At 39.6% G+C, this 17,231-nt stretch overlaps 1 protein-coding gene across 14 annotated transcripts in view; it reads left to right on the top strand.

The window, feature by feature from the left end:
- Positions 1 to 17,231, top strand: part of rasal2 (RAS protein activator like 2) — a 415,750-nt gene that overhangs the window by 267,122 nt on the left and 131,397 nt on the right. For 12 of the 14 annotated variants that reach the window (XM_043699997.1, XM_043699987.1, XM_043699988.1 and 9 more), the window contains one exon: positions 13,574 to 13,671. In XM_043699997.1, coding sequence (XP_043555932.1) covers positions 13,574 to 13,671 — 98 coding nt within the window. Of the gene's footprint in view, positions 1 to 3,005; positions 3,116 to 5,744; positions 5,932 to 13,573; positions 13,672 to 17,231 lie in introns of those variants that run through there. The other 2 variants (XM_043699990.1, XM_043699993.1) reach the window with 2 other exon arrangements.

The raw sequence follows: 17,231 nt of genomic DNA on the forward strand, positions 1-17,231 counted from the left end.
TTTATGTGCCTTGTATTGATTCTCTAACACAAGTATTCGTTTCAATGTTTTCAATGGTGCCTGCTTTTATAGGTGGGTAAATACCCGGTAGGAATGGTCTTTCCCCTGACTCTAGCTTCCTTGTGATGTCTGTACAATGATGGAAGGTCAGTGGGGTGGATTTTCTGCTAGTAAGGTTGTCATTATGCGGGTATAGATTGGAGTTGTTTGTAGAATCCCCAATGTAGCACTCTCCAAAGGAATTGCTCAGGAAATTGGATTTTCTGCTGGGCAATTCCACTATGCTTGGAACTCAGCATAAATCTGTACAAAAATTGGAGACATTGAATGGTTCCAATGGACTATTAAATACATGATCTATGTCTTGAGTAACTATTAAGCTGATGCCGTATGTACTTAGTGAGTTTTGAAAAGATTTGTAGTTCAGTGGTGTCCTTCCTCATCTGTTTGTGAGGATACTAGTGAGAGAGAATCAAGTCTTTTTGTGGCTAGTTGGTGTTCATGTATCCTGGGAGCTAGTTTTCTTCCTGTTCGTCCAATGTTGTGTTTGTTACAGTCCTTGCACGGTATTTTGTAAATGACATTAGTTTTGCTTGTTGTCTTTATAAGTTTTTTCAAGTTCATTAAGTGCTGTTTTAGTGGGTTTGTGGGATACCATGATGATAAGGCGTCTGAGTAGTTTGGCAGTCATTTCTGAGATGTGTTTGATGTAGGAGGGAGTGGTTAGGGTTTCTGGACGTGTTTTGTCTGCTTGTTTGGGTTTGTTGCTGAGAAATCAGTGGACTGTGTTCATTGGGTACCCATTCTTTTTTGAATATACGGTTGAATCTCACTAGTATCATCACATACAGATAAGGAAGGACACCACTTCGACTGGGACAACACATCCATCCTGGGACAAGCTAAACAAAGACATGCACGAGAATTCCTAGAAGCATGGCATTCCAACCAGAACTCTATCAACAAACACATCAAGTTCGACCCCATCTACCACCCCGAGAAAAGGAACAGCAAGTGACTTCACCACAGGAAATAACATCACCGCAGGAAATGACATCACCAACCCAAAGAAACCCAAACATGTAAATAGAAAGCAGGAATTTTCAGCATTGCTTCACCTGAGGCCAACTGAAGATGTTACCTAGTAGGGTAACAAAACGTCTGGAAATGAACCTTCCAGCTCAGCGAGCCATATGTACCTCATAATCCCCAGACTCTTTACACACCCGTCCCAGAAACAATACCTTTAGGGATCTGACATGCCCTATTCCTGGCTCTGAGACCCTGCTGAATCCAACTCCGACACACCACTGGACCTGACCTCTCTACCGACACTGTGTTTGACACCTCCCGACCCCGGAAATCCCAACTCAGGCAACTGCAACCAGACCTGACTGCTCACCACCTCCACCTCCTCCTCCTCCTCCTCCTCCTCCACCTCCACCTCCTCCTCTTCCTCCCCTCTATCCATTCCTCCCACAGAGCCCATTGATCTATTCCCCCTGTTTTGTTACTGAATTTAACTGGATTCCAACCAACATCTCTTCCCTCCCCTCATTGGCACACCACTCCTACCATAGCTGACACCCTGCTCTCTCCTCAGCTGGTATCCTATCTGGTTGGCTCCCTGCAAACCTGGTGTCCTACTTGCTTGGTATTCTATTACCTGGCATCCACACCTCTATCCAGATGGCATCCAACCCTCCCAAAATCCTAACATCACACTTGCCTTAACCTTTAACAGAAGCTCTTATAGATGCTGTCAGGACTTTTAAAATTTCAGGATCTGGCAGCTGACTACTGTGAAAAGAGGTGTGGTTTGTCTTCTGTTGACACTTCTTTGCTCCTAAACAACTGTCAGAATGGAGCCCTGAGCAGAATCTCCTCAGAAATGCAGCGTATCTTCTTTTGTTAAAAAAAACAGTACCTAAGGTGTTCGGTCTGAGATTGCCATTCATTGGGAAATCAGGACCTGTGATTTGTGTTCTCCTTTTGCCCTCCCTACAAAGGTTAATAAGGAATAATACAAAATTTGGACGCTTAATCATTCATATTATTTCGTTTTTGGCTGCAGATTGAATGGTTAGATTTGCATGATATATAAACTCTGCAAGTAGTCACTGTTTTAGTTGAGGCAGGCAATTTTCTTAATCCCAAAGAATAGCTCCTGTTGGAAGAGGACAAAACAAGAATAGGCAACTTTAGAAAATGGCCATCTTTTCACCTTGGTGTTTGGAGACTACTATTATGAAGACATAACTAACTCCATTTTAAATGCATTTTTAAAATTTCCTTGAACATAGTTGGACTGTTCTACACACCTTTGGCGAGGAATAATCATAGAATCCCTGCAGATGGAAGCAGGTAATTCGCCCCATCAAGTCCAGGCCAACCCTCTGAAAAGCATCCCATCCAGACCCCTACCCTACCCCTGTAATTCCACATTTCCCATGGCTAATCCAGCTAGCCTGTCCATCTTTGGGCTGTGGGAGGAAACCAGAGCGCCCAAAGGAAACGCATGCACACATGGGGAGAATATGAAAACTCCACACAGACAGTTGCCTGACGGTGGAATTGAACCCAGGTCCCTGGCGCTGTGACGGGGTCAATTAAAATACATAAGGAGAATTGGTAATTTAGAAACCAAGCCATGAGAATCCCTGCTTTTCTTTTCCCCTGTTAAGGCTATGATCCCACCTTCAAAAGAAATGTTACTGTTGCTGTGTACTATCAGTTATTAATCTGTAATACTGCTGACTGCGGACATACAAGCATAGAAAGTATCTTCTCCAGGAAATAGACTAAAAGCTTTAATGTCTCTCTTGGCAGCCTGTAAACGATCTATTAAAATAAATCAATATGAACCATGTGGCGCTCCAATGAGAAAGGCTGGTGATCAATAAAACACTCTTTGCATATCCGTTTATCGGAGGGCTGTCTCTTTTCTAATTTGTGAGAGAGGATAATAGCACTGTATGGAAGGTGTTTCGATATTCCGTGCAGCCTTTGTGGCTTGTGTCCAGATTCTGTGAGCGGACAATGAGTTCTTTCCTCCACGGTAGAGCAGAGTGGTCAGACTGCATTGAAGATGAGGAACAGCTTCTTTTGTTGCTCGGTAGAATACAGACTTTACCTGACCCCTAAATCTATAGCGAGGTCGTTTTTTTCTTCTTGTGTGTTTGATCAAAGTGGTTGTAGATGGCAGGGATGCAGGGCTAATTGGGATATTGAAGCTTGTTTGGGTGAGACACATTGTATTAGACTGAAATGAGAGAGGGTACGGGGCGTGGTACATGCTATTTGTGAACCTCTGGTCGAATGTTTGGCTAATTAGCATGCTGAAATAGTGCTTTAAGGAGTGAACCTTTGCTGAAAAAGATGTTTTTGACTCATACTTTGAATCAAGGATAGAGGAATTTGCTCAGAAAGTTTTATGTTTGCCAGCCAGTGCTATCAGTAGTTTTTCTTAAGCTTATTTGCAAAAGAGATATTTATAGTTGATAGGAACCTGAGATGGCAACAATAGGACAACAGCTTAGCAAACTGCTTCCCTTTGTTTATGGGAATGCATGTGATTTTGAATTTTTAAAAAGCTCCCTTTTGTGAACTGCAGTGAGGAATTCCTATAACGGTGATGGGAGTCAAAATAAATTCAATTGAGATGTACTGACTTTTAGAAACAGGATACAGCAGCATTCTATCCAGTATAACTAGACTGAGGGCAAAAGCATTTCTAGAATTTTCCATTCATTCCTGACGAATGAAAAAAATTAATGAATTGAATAATGTGCAATACCACAAGGATAATAGATATTCCCATTTTACAATAAATAAACAGCAGATGTTTCTGCATTGGAGTTTATTTCTTCAAAGAAGGACTGCAGTGCTGTCCAGTTGTAAAACAAAATCTCTGTTTAACTAAAAAAATATTTTTACATACTCAGAATTTGTACTTGATAACTAGAATATGTACAACAAAGCTGTGTTTGTATCTGTGGAGGAGTTTTGCCCATTTGCTGCAGTACAGTGCGGAATTGCTCATGTTGAAAGGATTTCGGGGGAGGGGAGGAGTTCCTTCAGGAGTTAACACTGAACTGCCTCTGCCTTGCTTTTCACAAAATAAAAATTTGCTGCTTTTGCCCTGATGTTTTTTGTGAACCTTCGCTGTGATGTGGTGATCTCTGAAGTTTGCAACCTATGTTCATCGCTGGAGCAGAGAAGATCCTGAGTGAAGGAAGTGTTTATTTTTGATCTGGGTTGAAGTTTCTTTTAATCGGGGCTATATGTAAAGATTGTTTTGGAATTTCTTGGTGTTAATAGGGAATGTATTAGGAAAGATTGTTTGAGGGAAATTGGAGTAAATACTAAGTACTGTTGTAAAAGAAAACTGTCTGTCATGTCAGTGTCCTTTATTCTACTTTACTCAGAGGCTGCTGTCACATGGGCAAACTAAATTTTAAACATTTTGCCAGTTAAAATTGTGATTAATTATGTGTTCAATCTGATTGTTCTTCCCTCTCTCATTTATTCCTTTTCTAGTATTTATTTTTGAACAGGGAGACTAATTAGTTTTGTGTACTCATTGGAATTGATAGTTGCCAGAATTATAACTTTGTTTGTATTAAAACCTTTCTTTCATCTGTGATGGTTTCTAAGACTTAGAGATCCAAATCCCTAGATCAACAACCCGAACACTTTGTTTTATGTGTTGTAATTAAAAGAGTAAATACTGGCAACGCTCAGCAGATCGCGCAGCATCTGTGGATAGAGAAAGGCGAGGTTAACCTTTCAGGTCAGTTACCTTTTGTCAGAACCAATCGTCTTTGATGAAATCTCTGAAATCAAGTAGAGGTTCCTTGATTTTTGGTAGTAGTGATGGCAGGTGTCTAAATTAGATGTGCAGAAATGACTTTGGTGTGAACATTTTGGTCAGTTTTTCTCTTATCTTTTAGTTTTTGTTTGATTGCCACAGTTAAGATTTTCTGAAATATTGTTAGTTTTGAAAAACTAACACTTCCAGGTGTTAAACATTTGGGAAGAGGATGGGATTGCATTCTATTCCGATTAAGCGGTAGTGCTCACTTGGTAGATACGTAGATGCACTGCTGCTGGTCAGTGAGCCAGCGATGGTATCTGATGAGCACAAAGTGGTTGAGGTACACTCCATTGTTGAATAGTCTGTTTCACTTTTTAAATTTGCCAGTGTGAAACAACTGCATGGGTTAGCTAACACAGAGCAGCTATTTTACATGAACTTACACTCCCATAAGTGTCATCATCTTTAGATGAGGAGCTGGATAAAGGAAAGAAAATGCAGCAAATTTATAAATGTTCTGTTTGCTTAGCATACTGTGTTTTTAGAATTAAAATCTAAACAAGAATTATCTGAGTGAGTTTGTCGTTTCAGTTAGGTGTTTTCAAATTGGTAATTTTCAATGGAAAGTAACCTGCTGAGGATTAACATTGAGGAAGCGAACATGGTTGAATGGTTTCTTATTTCTGTTTAATGTTCTTTAAAAATAAACAATTACTGCATGTTTGATTTCTAAAACCTGTTTGAGTTGGGCAGTGTTTGTGGTGGGTGGGGACAGCCTTTTAGTTGGTAAAGTTATGTGTACAAGAAAGTAAATAACATGGCTCATCACAGCAAAGCCCTGGATTCACGTGTCACTCACCTCGCACTCTTATGAACTGTATTTGTTTACATCGCAGTGCTTGTAACATGCACTTATTTGCATCACCAGCAACTGTTTTCACCTGTGGGCCAACCTCAACTTGGTGCCAACTTGGTGCCAATGCAGTCGCGCTCGATAACATCTCCCTTGTCAACGCTGGTGCTTTCATTTTGCCACCAGTGCGCAGTGCAGTCCTCCGGCGAGTATGGCTGTCTCGGAGACCAGCCAAGTCCCAGCTCTCCTAGCAGTACTACTGGTAAGTCCACTGAGTTTCATCAGATTTGTAAAGGGCCTGTGTTTTCAGTATACGTAACTAATCGCTTGACAGAGAGCCATATTGGACAGTAACATCAGCTTGCACTTGAGATACTCATACGTTCTTAGGTTTGACCTTATTGGAACATGCTGGAAAGCACTGTTTTTTTTTGCAAGTCATTTGTTTATGTGACAGGGTAAACCTGATCAAGACTGAGCTGTAACTAGGGTTAATATCTATTTTCAGACCCAAATCAAGACAGAGTGGGATGACACAGGGCAAAAAGTGTGGATAGAATCATGTCTTGAGTTCTGAGGTTTGGTTTGGTTCTTCTGCAGAAACTTTGTTCAAGCTTTCATAACATTAATTGTTGACAACAAAACTTCATAAATCAGTTGTAGAGAAAAATAAACTTGACCTTTCTTTTTGCAAGAAATATCTGGATGTCTTTTATCACTTTCTCGACAATCAGTTCAGAAACTGGGATGCCCCAGCTCAAAACCAAATGGTTAGCAACTCTTGATATTTGCAGTGTCTAGTAAAATGCTCATACTTGAGTCAGCAGTATAATTTGTATGTACATGCCTTCACTGTCGATGCAATTTAAGATAACTGATCCGTCTGTCTCATGGTCCTCAGTTCACTTGCTTTGTTTCAATGCTTCAAATTCAACATTCCCAGACTAGTTTTACTGTTTACAGTTGGTTGAAGCATTTAATTTAGGATAATCCGGAACTCAGGATAGTTCCTTATGAGATCTAGTGTACTTTAGTGAATATGTACAATTTGAAAACTATAAAGATGTAAAGTATACAACTATGTATCATATGCATAGAATCACTGCAACAGTTACATCCAAATCATTGTCTTTGAGAATACAAGTACCCAGTGGACCCTAGTGAACCAAGCTGTGAAAACCAGGCAGCTTGCTTTTATGTTTGGTATTTTTTAAATCGCTGACTTTATTCTGTCTGAATTTCTTGAGCTTTTGAATTTTATGCCTCATATCAGACCAAAGAAGAAAGAAAGACAAGATATATTGCTATGGATCTTGAATCACAAATCAAACAGGTTGCCAAGCTTATTCAGCATCTGCAACTTAAGGTGAATGTAGAATAGTGGAATTGCTGATTTCAACTTCACGTATGAAGGTATAGATGTTGGGTTTGCTTGAAAATATGTAATATATATTCTCTAATCAAAGAATATTAGATTCTTTGTTCAAAGATGTTATTACACACTTCTGGCACATGTGTGACTTCAAACTAGAACACCTGGCTCAAAAATAGAGACACTACCACTGCACCAGAAGAGACCTTATTGAGAATATATTGTTTACTTGCTGCATATACAGGGGAACTTCGATTATCCAAACGACACAGACAGGAAGTATTTTGTTCGAATAGTCAAATGTTTGGATAATTAAATGCCGGATAACACAGTTGAGCCAAGCGATCTTGTTCAGATAATCCGAAATTCGAATAATCGAATGCCGGATAATCAAGGTTCCTCTGTAGACCAAAACCTGTTGGTGACCAATAGTTAATTCAAGCTGGAAAGCATAATCCTGCAAATATGTTTTGTTTTGCTCCAGCTTTGTACCATTGAACAAGAAAAAATGGTGCTATAGTTTAGTAATTATTTTTGACACCTTAGCAATTATATTCTGATTCATCTCATTAAGCGGATTCAGTCTACAGACTTTGGATGGCCAACTTAATTGCCAGGCTTAAATTTGCTGAGATTTTGAAGCTAAAGAATGAGCCAAGATTGGTATGGGTCTGGACTCCTCGTTGGAGTCAAAATTAGGCAGGAACTGGAAGCCATGGATCCTAGCAGTAAGGATTTATTTGTCTATTTTTGCAAGTGGATTACTGTATTTGTGTTACATTTTTAGAAGTGTGTTGATTTGCCTTCTATTATATATGTTGGAATTCTAATTGTTGGTGTTACCTGTAAAATATTTCCTGCGAAGGAATTTTATATTTCTTCTCTCATCGAACTTGTAACTCTAAATGCATTTTTAGATAATAGTTTGCATCATCAGTTGCAATATTATGTAAAAACATTAATTTCATTTACCCAGTTCATTGGGGCTCATCAAGCATCCTTCCGAAAGTTAGTTTATGAGTTATAGAAATTTAAAGCACAGAAGGAGGCTTCCAACAGAGGCCATTTATCTTTCTTTGAGAAATACAAAACAAATCTTGCTACCCCTCACTCTCTCCAGAGCTCATTGTGGTCATAACAGAGAGATTGTGTGTTCTTTTGTTTTTCTATTTAGTCATAAAATGGCGTAATTCCTTTAATATCCTAATTGAATGTAACCAAAGGAAAGATTTGTTAAAGAGCCAATAACTGTCAAATAAATTATTGTCCTCTCAGTCTGTCAGAATTCTGGTGTTAATATATTTAATGTTGGCTGGAAATACTTTTCAGTCAGCACTTGTTCCTGAGTCATTTGTCTAACCTGTCGACCGTAGCTCTACAGAGAATAGTGAGCAATAAATCGTTTATAATCATCTGTAAATAATCGGGTCCTGTAGGGGGAAAAGCCATTGATTGAATAAACTGGAATCATACATCACATTTGTTTTGGGTTGGCAGCACTGAGTCACTGAAGAGAAGAGGCAGTAACATAGCCAAGGTAAAGCAGTTGTTATGCACCAAATTAGATTTGTGACTCTTGTATTGCTCATTCCCTCAGCAAAACATACCAAGCAAACCCTCTTACTGATGGTCACTTTGGCTTCTACCAGGTTCATTTATGTCCAGAACTCATTACAGCCTTGTTGCAAAAGACATGAAAAGGGCAAGAGAGAACTCTGTGCTGTTTGAAGTCATGCCAAGCATAAAGGAAGGTTGTAGTTGTTGGAGGTCAGTAATCTCAGTTGTAGGCCATTGGCACAGACAGGAAAAGAAATTGAATGTGGCAAATTGTTTATGGAAGCTTTACAACTCTATATCGTTGTATAGTTTATTTTTTCTCCTTGCACTCCTCATTTAATGTGAATTACAGAACGTATCCCTGAAGTAGCATAACAGTGCAAGGAAATAGGGCCTTCTCCAGCTGCACGAAGCAGGATAGCAACAAAATATGACTGCCTTTAGAAAGACATGTAGCCCTCTGGTAGTGATGCCAGTTTACTAGAATAGTGCGATCCACATTGAGCACATCCAACTGCTTCTGGGTTCCACCATTAGCCTGAAACTGCTAATTGTGGTTTATTTATTGTGCCAGGTGATAGAATTAATATTTTGGAGATTACCTTGATGGTAAATTAAAAGTATAAACATTCTGCCAGTAGTTGTTGGGAGTAATAATGCTTTTCCGAAGACGATTTATTTCTTGAGTGTTAATACCCCATATATCACCTGAAAAATAGGCGTTAAACAATCTAATTTCCCACCCTAGTTTTTTTTCTTTTATTTACACAAATAATTAATAATAACATATTGAGTGTAAAAGCTCACTGCTTTTACTAGCAGTGAGCATTTGACATTTGATATGCACAATTAAATTATCTACGTGTGTACAATGGGCTTCCAGCACTTGTTGAGCAAACCAAGAGAGGTCACTTATAAAGTCCATGTCCTGATGTTGTTTTCATCTGAGGTGATTTCACTTGTCACTTTATTTCAATTCAGGGATTCCAGAGGAATTTCCTTGCTCATAGAGTGCGAGTAATGCAAACATACTATCATAAGAAGCATTAAGACACATACATTTAAAGAAAAACTGGATAAATACATGAGGGAGATTTTTGCACTCTGCCCTTGATATAACTTGATGTGTTGCTATCATACAAACATTACTAATTTGAATAAAGAATTACTATTTGGGACTTTGCATTGCCAATAAAAGTAAAAGAAAATAAGAGCTTCATATCCATTGAAGTACTTTTGAAGTACAGTGTATGTTATCATGTAACCAGTTGTGGCAGTCATGTTGTGTGCAAGAAGTTCCACAAGGAGCCTTGTGAGTGGAGATGCATGCATTGTTGCCATCAACTTTGCTTAGTTTGTGAAATTCCTGGTTTGCTATTTTGTACATTCCTCATTCTATCTCTGTAATTTTCTCTTAATCTTCCCAAACCTAATGGGCAGTGGTGATTCCTGCAAGAAGTACAGACAATTGCATTTTCTCACTTGCAAACCTAAGCAGATTTGTCTATATCTTTTGTCCAATGAGTGAAGGAAAATTTCATCAACAGTTCAAGTCCTGACATGCCGAGGCCACATTTTCCCACAGTATGCATATCCCTCTCCAATGCACTGTGTATATATATACTCTCTTGGTTCTCATTCCTCCCTTTTTTTTGTTCTTCACTCTATCTTCCTCCACCCTTCTTTTCTCATTCCTAGAACTGGTCGCCAAATAATTTTCAAATGTAATTTTAGCTAATTTTTACTCAGAGTCAGAGAGGCATACAGCACAGAAACAGACCCTTCGGTCCAACCACTCCATGCCGAACATAATCCTAAACTAAACTAGTCCCATCTGCCTGCTCCTGGCCCATATCCCTCTAAACCTTTCCTATTCATGTATCCATCCAAATGTCTTTAAACGTTGTAATTGTACCCGCATCCACCACTTCCTCAGGAAGTTCATTCCTCACACGAACCACATTCTGTGTAAACAATTTGCCTCCTATGTCTTTTTAAAATCTCTTTCCTCTCACCTTAAACATTTGACCCCTAGACTTGAAATTCCCAATCTTGGGGAAAAGACAATTACCATCAACTCTATCTGTCCTTCTCATTATTTTATAAACTTCTATCAGGTTACCTCTCGACCTCCTACACTCCAGTAAAAAAAAGTCCTGGCCTATCCACTCCTACACTCCAGTAAAAAAAAGTCCTGGCCTATCCAGTCTTTCCTTATAACTCAAACCTTCCATACCTGGTAAATCTCTTCTGAACCCTCCCCAGCTTGATAACATCTTTCTCACACTCGGCACCCAGATCTGGACACAGTATTCCAGAAGAAGCCTCACCAATGTCCTGTACTACCTCAGCATAACGCCGCAATTTCGATACTCAAAAGACTGAGCAATGAAGGCAAGCATGCCAAACACCTTTTTAACCACCCTGTCTATATGTGACACAAACTTTAAAGCATTATGTACCTGAACCCCATGGTGCCTCTGTTCTACAACACTACCCAAGGGCCTACCATTAATTGTATAAGCCCTACCCTTGTTTGTTGTACCAAAATGCAATACCTTGCCTTTATCCAGATTGAACTCCATCTGCCACTTATTGGCCCGTTTACCCATTTGATCAAAACCTTTGGCATTTCTTCCTCTCTCCACCTTTATTGATACTTAAGACCACAATCCTTCAGAAGGTGAACACCTATCTCAGACCAGAAATCAAGAAGTTCTAATTTTTAATTTGACTGCATTGAATTCAATAATAGTACCTGAAATAAATGTGCTTTTACATTATCAACAGAATTAGTCTTACAAAAATGTATTTTGGCTGCAGTTTCAACTATTTATTAAACATATTGAGTTTCTTGGATCATACTGACACAATCTCAGTTTTAATATAGTTAATAATGTCCCATGCCAGGCACATTTGAAGTATTGCAATTAGTTTCTTGGAAATGTTACTTTACGGTTTATGAATGAGCAGCATTGATGAAGGGGTATAAGAATTATGTAGATTAGATTAGCTTCCCTACAGTGTGTAAATAGGCCCTTCAGCCCAACAAGTCCACACCGACCCTCCGAAGAGCAACCCACCCAGACCCATTCCCCTACATTTAGCCCTGACTAATGCACCTAACACTATGGGCAATTTAGCATGGCCAATTTACCTGACCTGCACATCTTTGGACTGTGGGAGGAAACTGGAGCACCTGGAGGAAACCCACGCAGACACAGGGAGAATGTGCAAACTCCACACAAACAGTCACCCAAGGCTGGAATCGAACTTGGGACCCTGGTGCTGTGAGGCAGCAGTGCTAACCACTGAGCCACCGAACTGGGAAGATGACATCTTTACCCAGAAAGGAGCAGAATTACAGCCATCATTAAAAGCTAGCATCCATTAGGAATTGAAGAAACAAGAAGATGGCAAATTTCTTAGCTGGTAGAGGTGGGGGTGGAGCGACAGGAGCAGGCTATCTGAGCAGCACAAATCTTTCTGAATTGAACTTTTGGGCTTCATTTCATAAGGTGCCATGAGTACTTCTATATTCTAGAAGCAACTACTAACTAAATTATTGTCCATTCAGTTTGAAGAAAAGTATAAATGATTTTACTCCAGAAAAATGCCCCATCATTTGACAGATTATTTTTGGCATCTTTGTAATTCTGTTTGAAATTCCTGCTAAATTGCATTTCTTGCTCTCTCTCTCTCTCTGTCCTGATTCTTATTATCTGTCTGTTGATATGAACTACATATCCTCAAATCCAAGTACCACAATGTCCCGATTAAGAGATGATGATCCTCAAACTTGAATAATAGGTGATTATTTGTGAACAACCATGTTCAATTCTACCCATATCCAAGCACCCAAGAAGACTGCTTGCCCACATTTATCAAGATGGCATCCTCCAGTATTGCTCCAGCTAAATGTTCAAATTATCCAAAATAGATGCTGCCTCCTCTGGAGTGCTATTGAAGCATGAATCTATTTTGGATAATATCAAATCACCTCAATCAATATTAAAACTCCCTGGCAGGATTAGGACACTATTGTGAATAAAGGATATTGTATTTGATATTCTGAGTTTCCTATGGATAAATTTATTCAAAGTGTCTTGGGAGGAATAATATGTCTTGCTTTTATTTGGTATTACGTGCTATCCAACTTGTATTGTTGCATGGATGATTCTATTTTCCCTCTGTGGCATTGCGATATTCCTGTGATTTTTGAACAAAATTGACAAATTGAAAACCCTTCTTTTCCCAGGATCGTGTAACCCTGCATACGTCTGTGTGAGTAGGTTGAATGGAGTGCAACGAATATTTGGTGGGTGGGAGTGGATGTTAACTTTAAAGTAGCTGAACTCTACTGACCAAGGTTTCCAAATCACACTCCTAATGGAAGAAAGCTTATTTCTTAAACAATTGTGCAAGTGTTTTTATTTGTAATGACCAACTTCAGGTTCTGTGTGAAAAACAAGTATTTTCGTTTGCATTGAGGTATTTCCTACTGAACCAGCGCCTTGAACGGATTCAGTTCATGTCAGTCAATATATTAAACAAAATCAGCCTTTTTTTTCTCTTCAAGATACAATGTTTCATTTGTAATTCATTGCCCGACTGGGTGGTTGTGGGATCTGGGCCCAGACTACTGTGAATGCGTAATTACCTCAGACAATGTTCAAAATTCTTCACCTTCAAGTACCCACACCCAAATACTAGTGCACTGTCTGCTGAAGGGTCGTTCATGTTAGCATGGACTTTTACAAGTCATTGTTCACACAGTTTTGCTAAATCAACACATACATGTCTACTGTTTGGATTATTGTCCAATTCTAACCTCCAACTTTGGAGGACATACTTATCTACTCCGTCGTGGTCATGCTGCAATAAAAGCAACCTTTAATGTTGAATTGTGTGTTTCTACAGCAATGCTTTGCAAGCATGAATGTAAAAGCTGACTTTAAACTCTTGTTTGTTGCAGAACCCCCTGGAGAACGCTCTCCGCGGCGGAGGAGTATTTCAGGCCCAGGATCATCTGAGAAAGCAAACGGAATGGAGGATTCCACATCCCCATTCAAGGTAACGTATTCTCTAATTAATAGCATTAAATCTTTACTTCCCAATCTGTATTATTTTTCTTCTTCATATACAGAACCTGGCATGTCTAGATTTTGATTGGCATCTCAGTAATTGCAGCCTTGAGAAGACTACTTCTTGTGAGTTGGGTAATTTTACATTGGAACACTTGTCAGTATTCAGCCCCTCGAGCCTGTACTACCATTTAATGAGACCAGGGCTGACCTGTTGCTGAACTCCATGTACGCGCCTTTAGCTCCGCATATCTGCCTTAATGCCTTTACTTTCATGAATAAGCTTTCTTGATTATTTTTTGGATCCATTCATGCATTTTAAAGATTATAGCAGCTGAAGATCAAGTCCATTAGGCTGTTTGGGCATCTAAAACCACTCTGATCTATCCTTTTTTTATTCCAAAAAGGTGACTTCACACTGCTACAGTTTTGCCATTCACCCTAGTCTATTAACTATGTTGCAATAACATCAGCAACAATGGACCACATACAAGCCTGTCCTTATATTTTCATTCAATGTGAATAACATTTCTGTTTTTTTTTTGCAAAACCAAACTACACTTTTAGCTGACCTGAAGGCAGAGTGAAAGAGGTCCTTTATTGGCCAGCTTATGAAATTGTTGGCTAGTTGTAAATCTACAAAGGGGAAAAGTGATATGGATTGTGTCCTCAAAAATCACCTTGAAAATAGTTTTCAAAGTGTACCATTAATCAAGAGTGAAATTAATGTGTTAAATGATTCAAATGGATATGTAGCTATACATGGATTCACTTCTGACCTTACGAGTCTTCTACCTTTGTTTCTTGGAAAAGCATAAAGTGGAACTGACAAGTCAGTGAAACTATAATCAGACGGTTATTCAGTAACTCATTGTGAAATGGAAGCCCTGATAGTGTACAAGACAAAAATATAACTTCAGTGCCCATTGTCTCCTGAGGCATGTTACAGTTGTGCTACAATTTGGTGCAAGACAGCGTTGGTTAACAATTATTTTGTCATCCTTGAGAGACAACACTATCCTTTCAAATGCGAGTGTTCAAATGAAGACACTGCCAATCTTTCAAGATTTCTTGCTTGAGTTTTGGCCATTACTTTGAAGGTGACCGAACTTTGAATAACTAGCATCCTCATCTAATAACCAGTGTTCTAAAAGTCATCGAATTAAATAGGTTTTTTATTTCTGTCTTAGAAATCACACACTTGGCATTCAGTTGGAGTTCAGCTAAGCATTGCAAAACTGGCAACTGTGTGTGGCACAACACCTGTATTGCCTTCCGAAAGGAGTCATAGAGGAGTCATACAGCATGGAAACAGGCACTTCAGTCCAACTTGTGCAATGCCAACTAGGTTTCCTAAATTGAATTAGTCCCGTTTGCCTCCACTTGGCCCATATCTATGTAAACTTTTCCTAACCATTTGTCTATCCAAGTGTCTTTGAAATGTTGTAATTGTACTCACCTCTATCACTTTCTCTAGTAGCTCGTTCCATATACACACTCCCCTCTGTATGAAAAAGTTGTCCCTCAGGTCCCTTTTAAACCTTCCCCTCTCACCGTAAACCTGTGCCCTCTAGTTTTGGACTCCCTTATCGTGGGAAAAGACCTTGGCTATTCATCTTATCTATGCCCCATATGATTTTATCAATCTCTATAAGGTCACCCCACAGTCTCCTGTGCTCCAGGGTGAAATTGTCAAGCCTATCTAGCCTCTCTCCTTATAACTCAAACCCTCCAGTCTCAATAACATCCTTGTAAATCCTTTTTGCATTCTATCCAGTTTAATAAAATCCTTCCTATAGTAGCATGATCAGAATTGTATGCAGTATTCTCAAAATGTGGCCTTACCAATGTCTTGTACAGCAGTAACATGACCATTCCAACTACTATGCTTAATGATCTGACTGATGAAGGCAAGTATGCCAAATACCACCTTAGCCATTCTGTCTACCTGTGAGGCAACCTGTACCCTTAGGGCTCTCCATTTGGCAACACTTCCCAGGAACTTATCATTAAGTGTGTAAGTCCTGCCCTTGTTTGTCTTACCAAAGTGCAACATTTATCTAAATTAAAGTCCATCTGCCATTCCTCTGCTCACTGACTAGTTGATCAAGATCACTTTGTTCTTCACTGTCCACTATACCACCAATTTTGGTATTGACTGCAAATTTACTGGCCATGCCTCATATATTCTCATCCAAATCATTTGTATAAATGACAAATAACCATGGACCCAGCACCTATCCTTGCAGCACACCAGTCACAGGCCTCCAGTCTGAAAAACAACTCTGTACCATCACCCTCTGTCTCCTGCCATCAAATCAGTTTTGTATCCAGTTGGCTCGCTCTCCCTGGATCCCATGTGATCTAACTTTGCTAACCAGTCTACCCTGCAGGCAGTCTGCCTCTATTCCTGATGAAGGGCTTTTGCCCGAAACGTCGATTTTCCTGCTCCTCAGATGCTGCCTGAACTGCTGTGCTTTTCCAGCACCACTGTAATCCAGAATCTGGTTTCCAGCATCTGTAGTCATTGTTTTTACCCCGTTTAACCAGTCTACCATGCAGAATTCATTGAAGGCCTTGCTAAAGTCCATGTAGACAACATCCACTGCACTGCCCTCATCTATCTTCTTGGTTACCTCTTTTTAAAAAACTCAATATCGGTGAGACACAATTTCCCACACACAAAGCTATGCTGACTAGAGTTAGTAGAAGCTTTTATTAGCTTCCAAAAGAATGAGTGGATATGGCATAAGAATATTTTACTATCCTCTGCCAGTTCATAAAACTGTAGAAGTTCCTCCCAAAGCTCCACACACCCCCTCTTCATCCAAGATGCTTTTCAAAATCTATCTCTGACCAAGCCAGTAATGTAATTCCCTCTTTGGAACTATGGTGAAAGCAGAAGACATGATATGTTTTCTATTTGCTCTTGAAGATCTATGTGTTTTTTGAAACAGAGCTTGGAATTTGACTTTTTGGCCAGATCTTTCAAACGATTCTCCATTCCTTTCTCCCACATGTTTATCTAGTATCCCCTTAAATGCATTCTTCATTTTCACTGTGATGGGAAAGTGACACAAAGTGTTTGCTCTCATAAAGAGTCAGTACAGGCAGAGCAGACCAAATGGCCTCCTTTTGGATTGTAACCATGAGTCAAATGACTTGAAGTCTGAACAGGTAAAACCCAATAAATACTGATGGATTATTTTCCCATTGGGACTGCCCACTTGAGCAGGATCCACATGAGCACTCCAGGTTCAGCCATTTTTACCTTGATTAGTTATGTATGCATAACCAAGTTAAGGATAACCAACTCCCATTCCTAGACGTGATGGTACAGAGAACATCGAATGGAGAATTCACCACAAAGGTATACAGGAAAGCCACACACACAGACCAAGTCCTGAACTATGAAAGCAACCACCCCAACACACGCAAACGAAGTTGCATCAAGACACTATTCCAAAGGGCCACAACACACTGCAGCACACCAGAACTGCAAAAAGAGGAAGAGGAACACCTGTACAAGGTATTCGCCAAAAACGGATA

The sequence above is a fragment of the Chiloscyllium plagiosum genome, chromosome 11 (assembly GCF_004010195.1).
Source record: "Chiloscyllium plagiosum isolate BGI_BamShark_2017 chromosome 11, ASM401019v2, whole genome shotgun sequence".
NCBI classification, from domain to species: Eukaryota; Metazoa; Chordata; class Chondrichthyes; order Orectolobiformes; family Hemiscylliidae; genus Chiloscyllium; species Chiloscyllium plagiosum.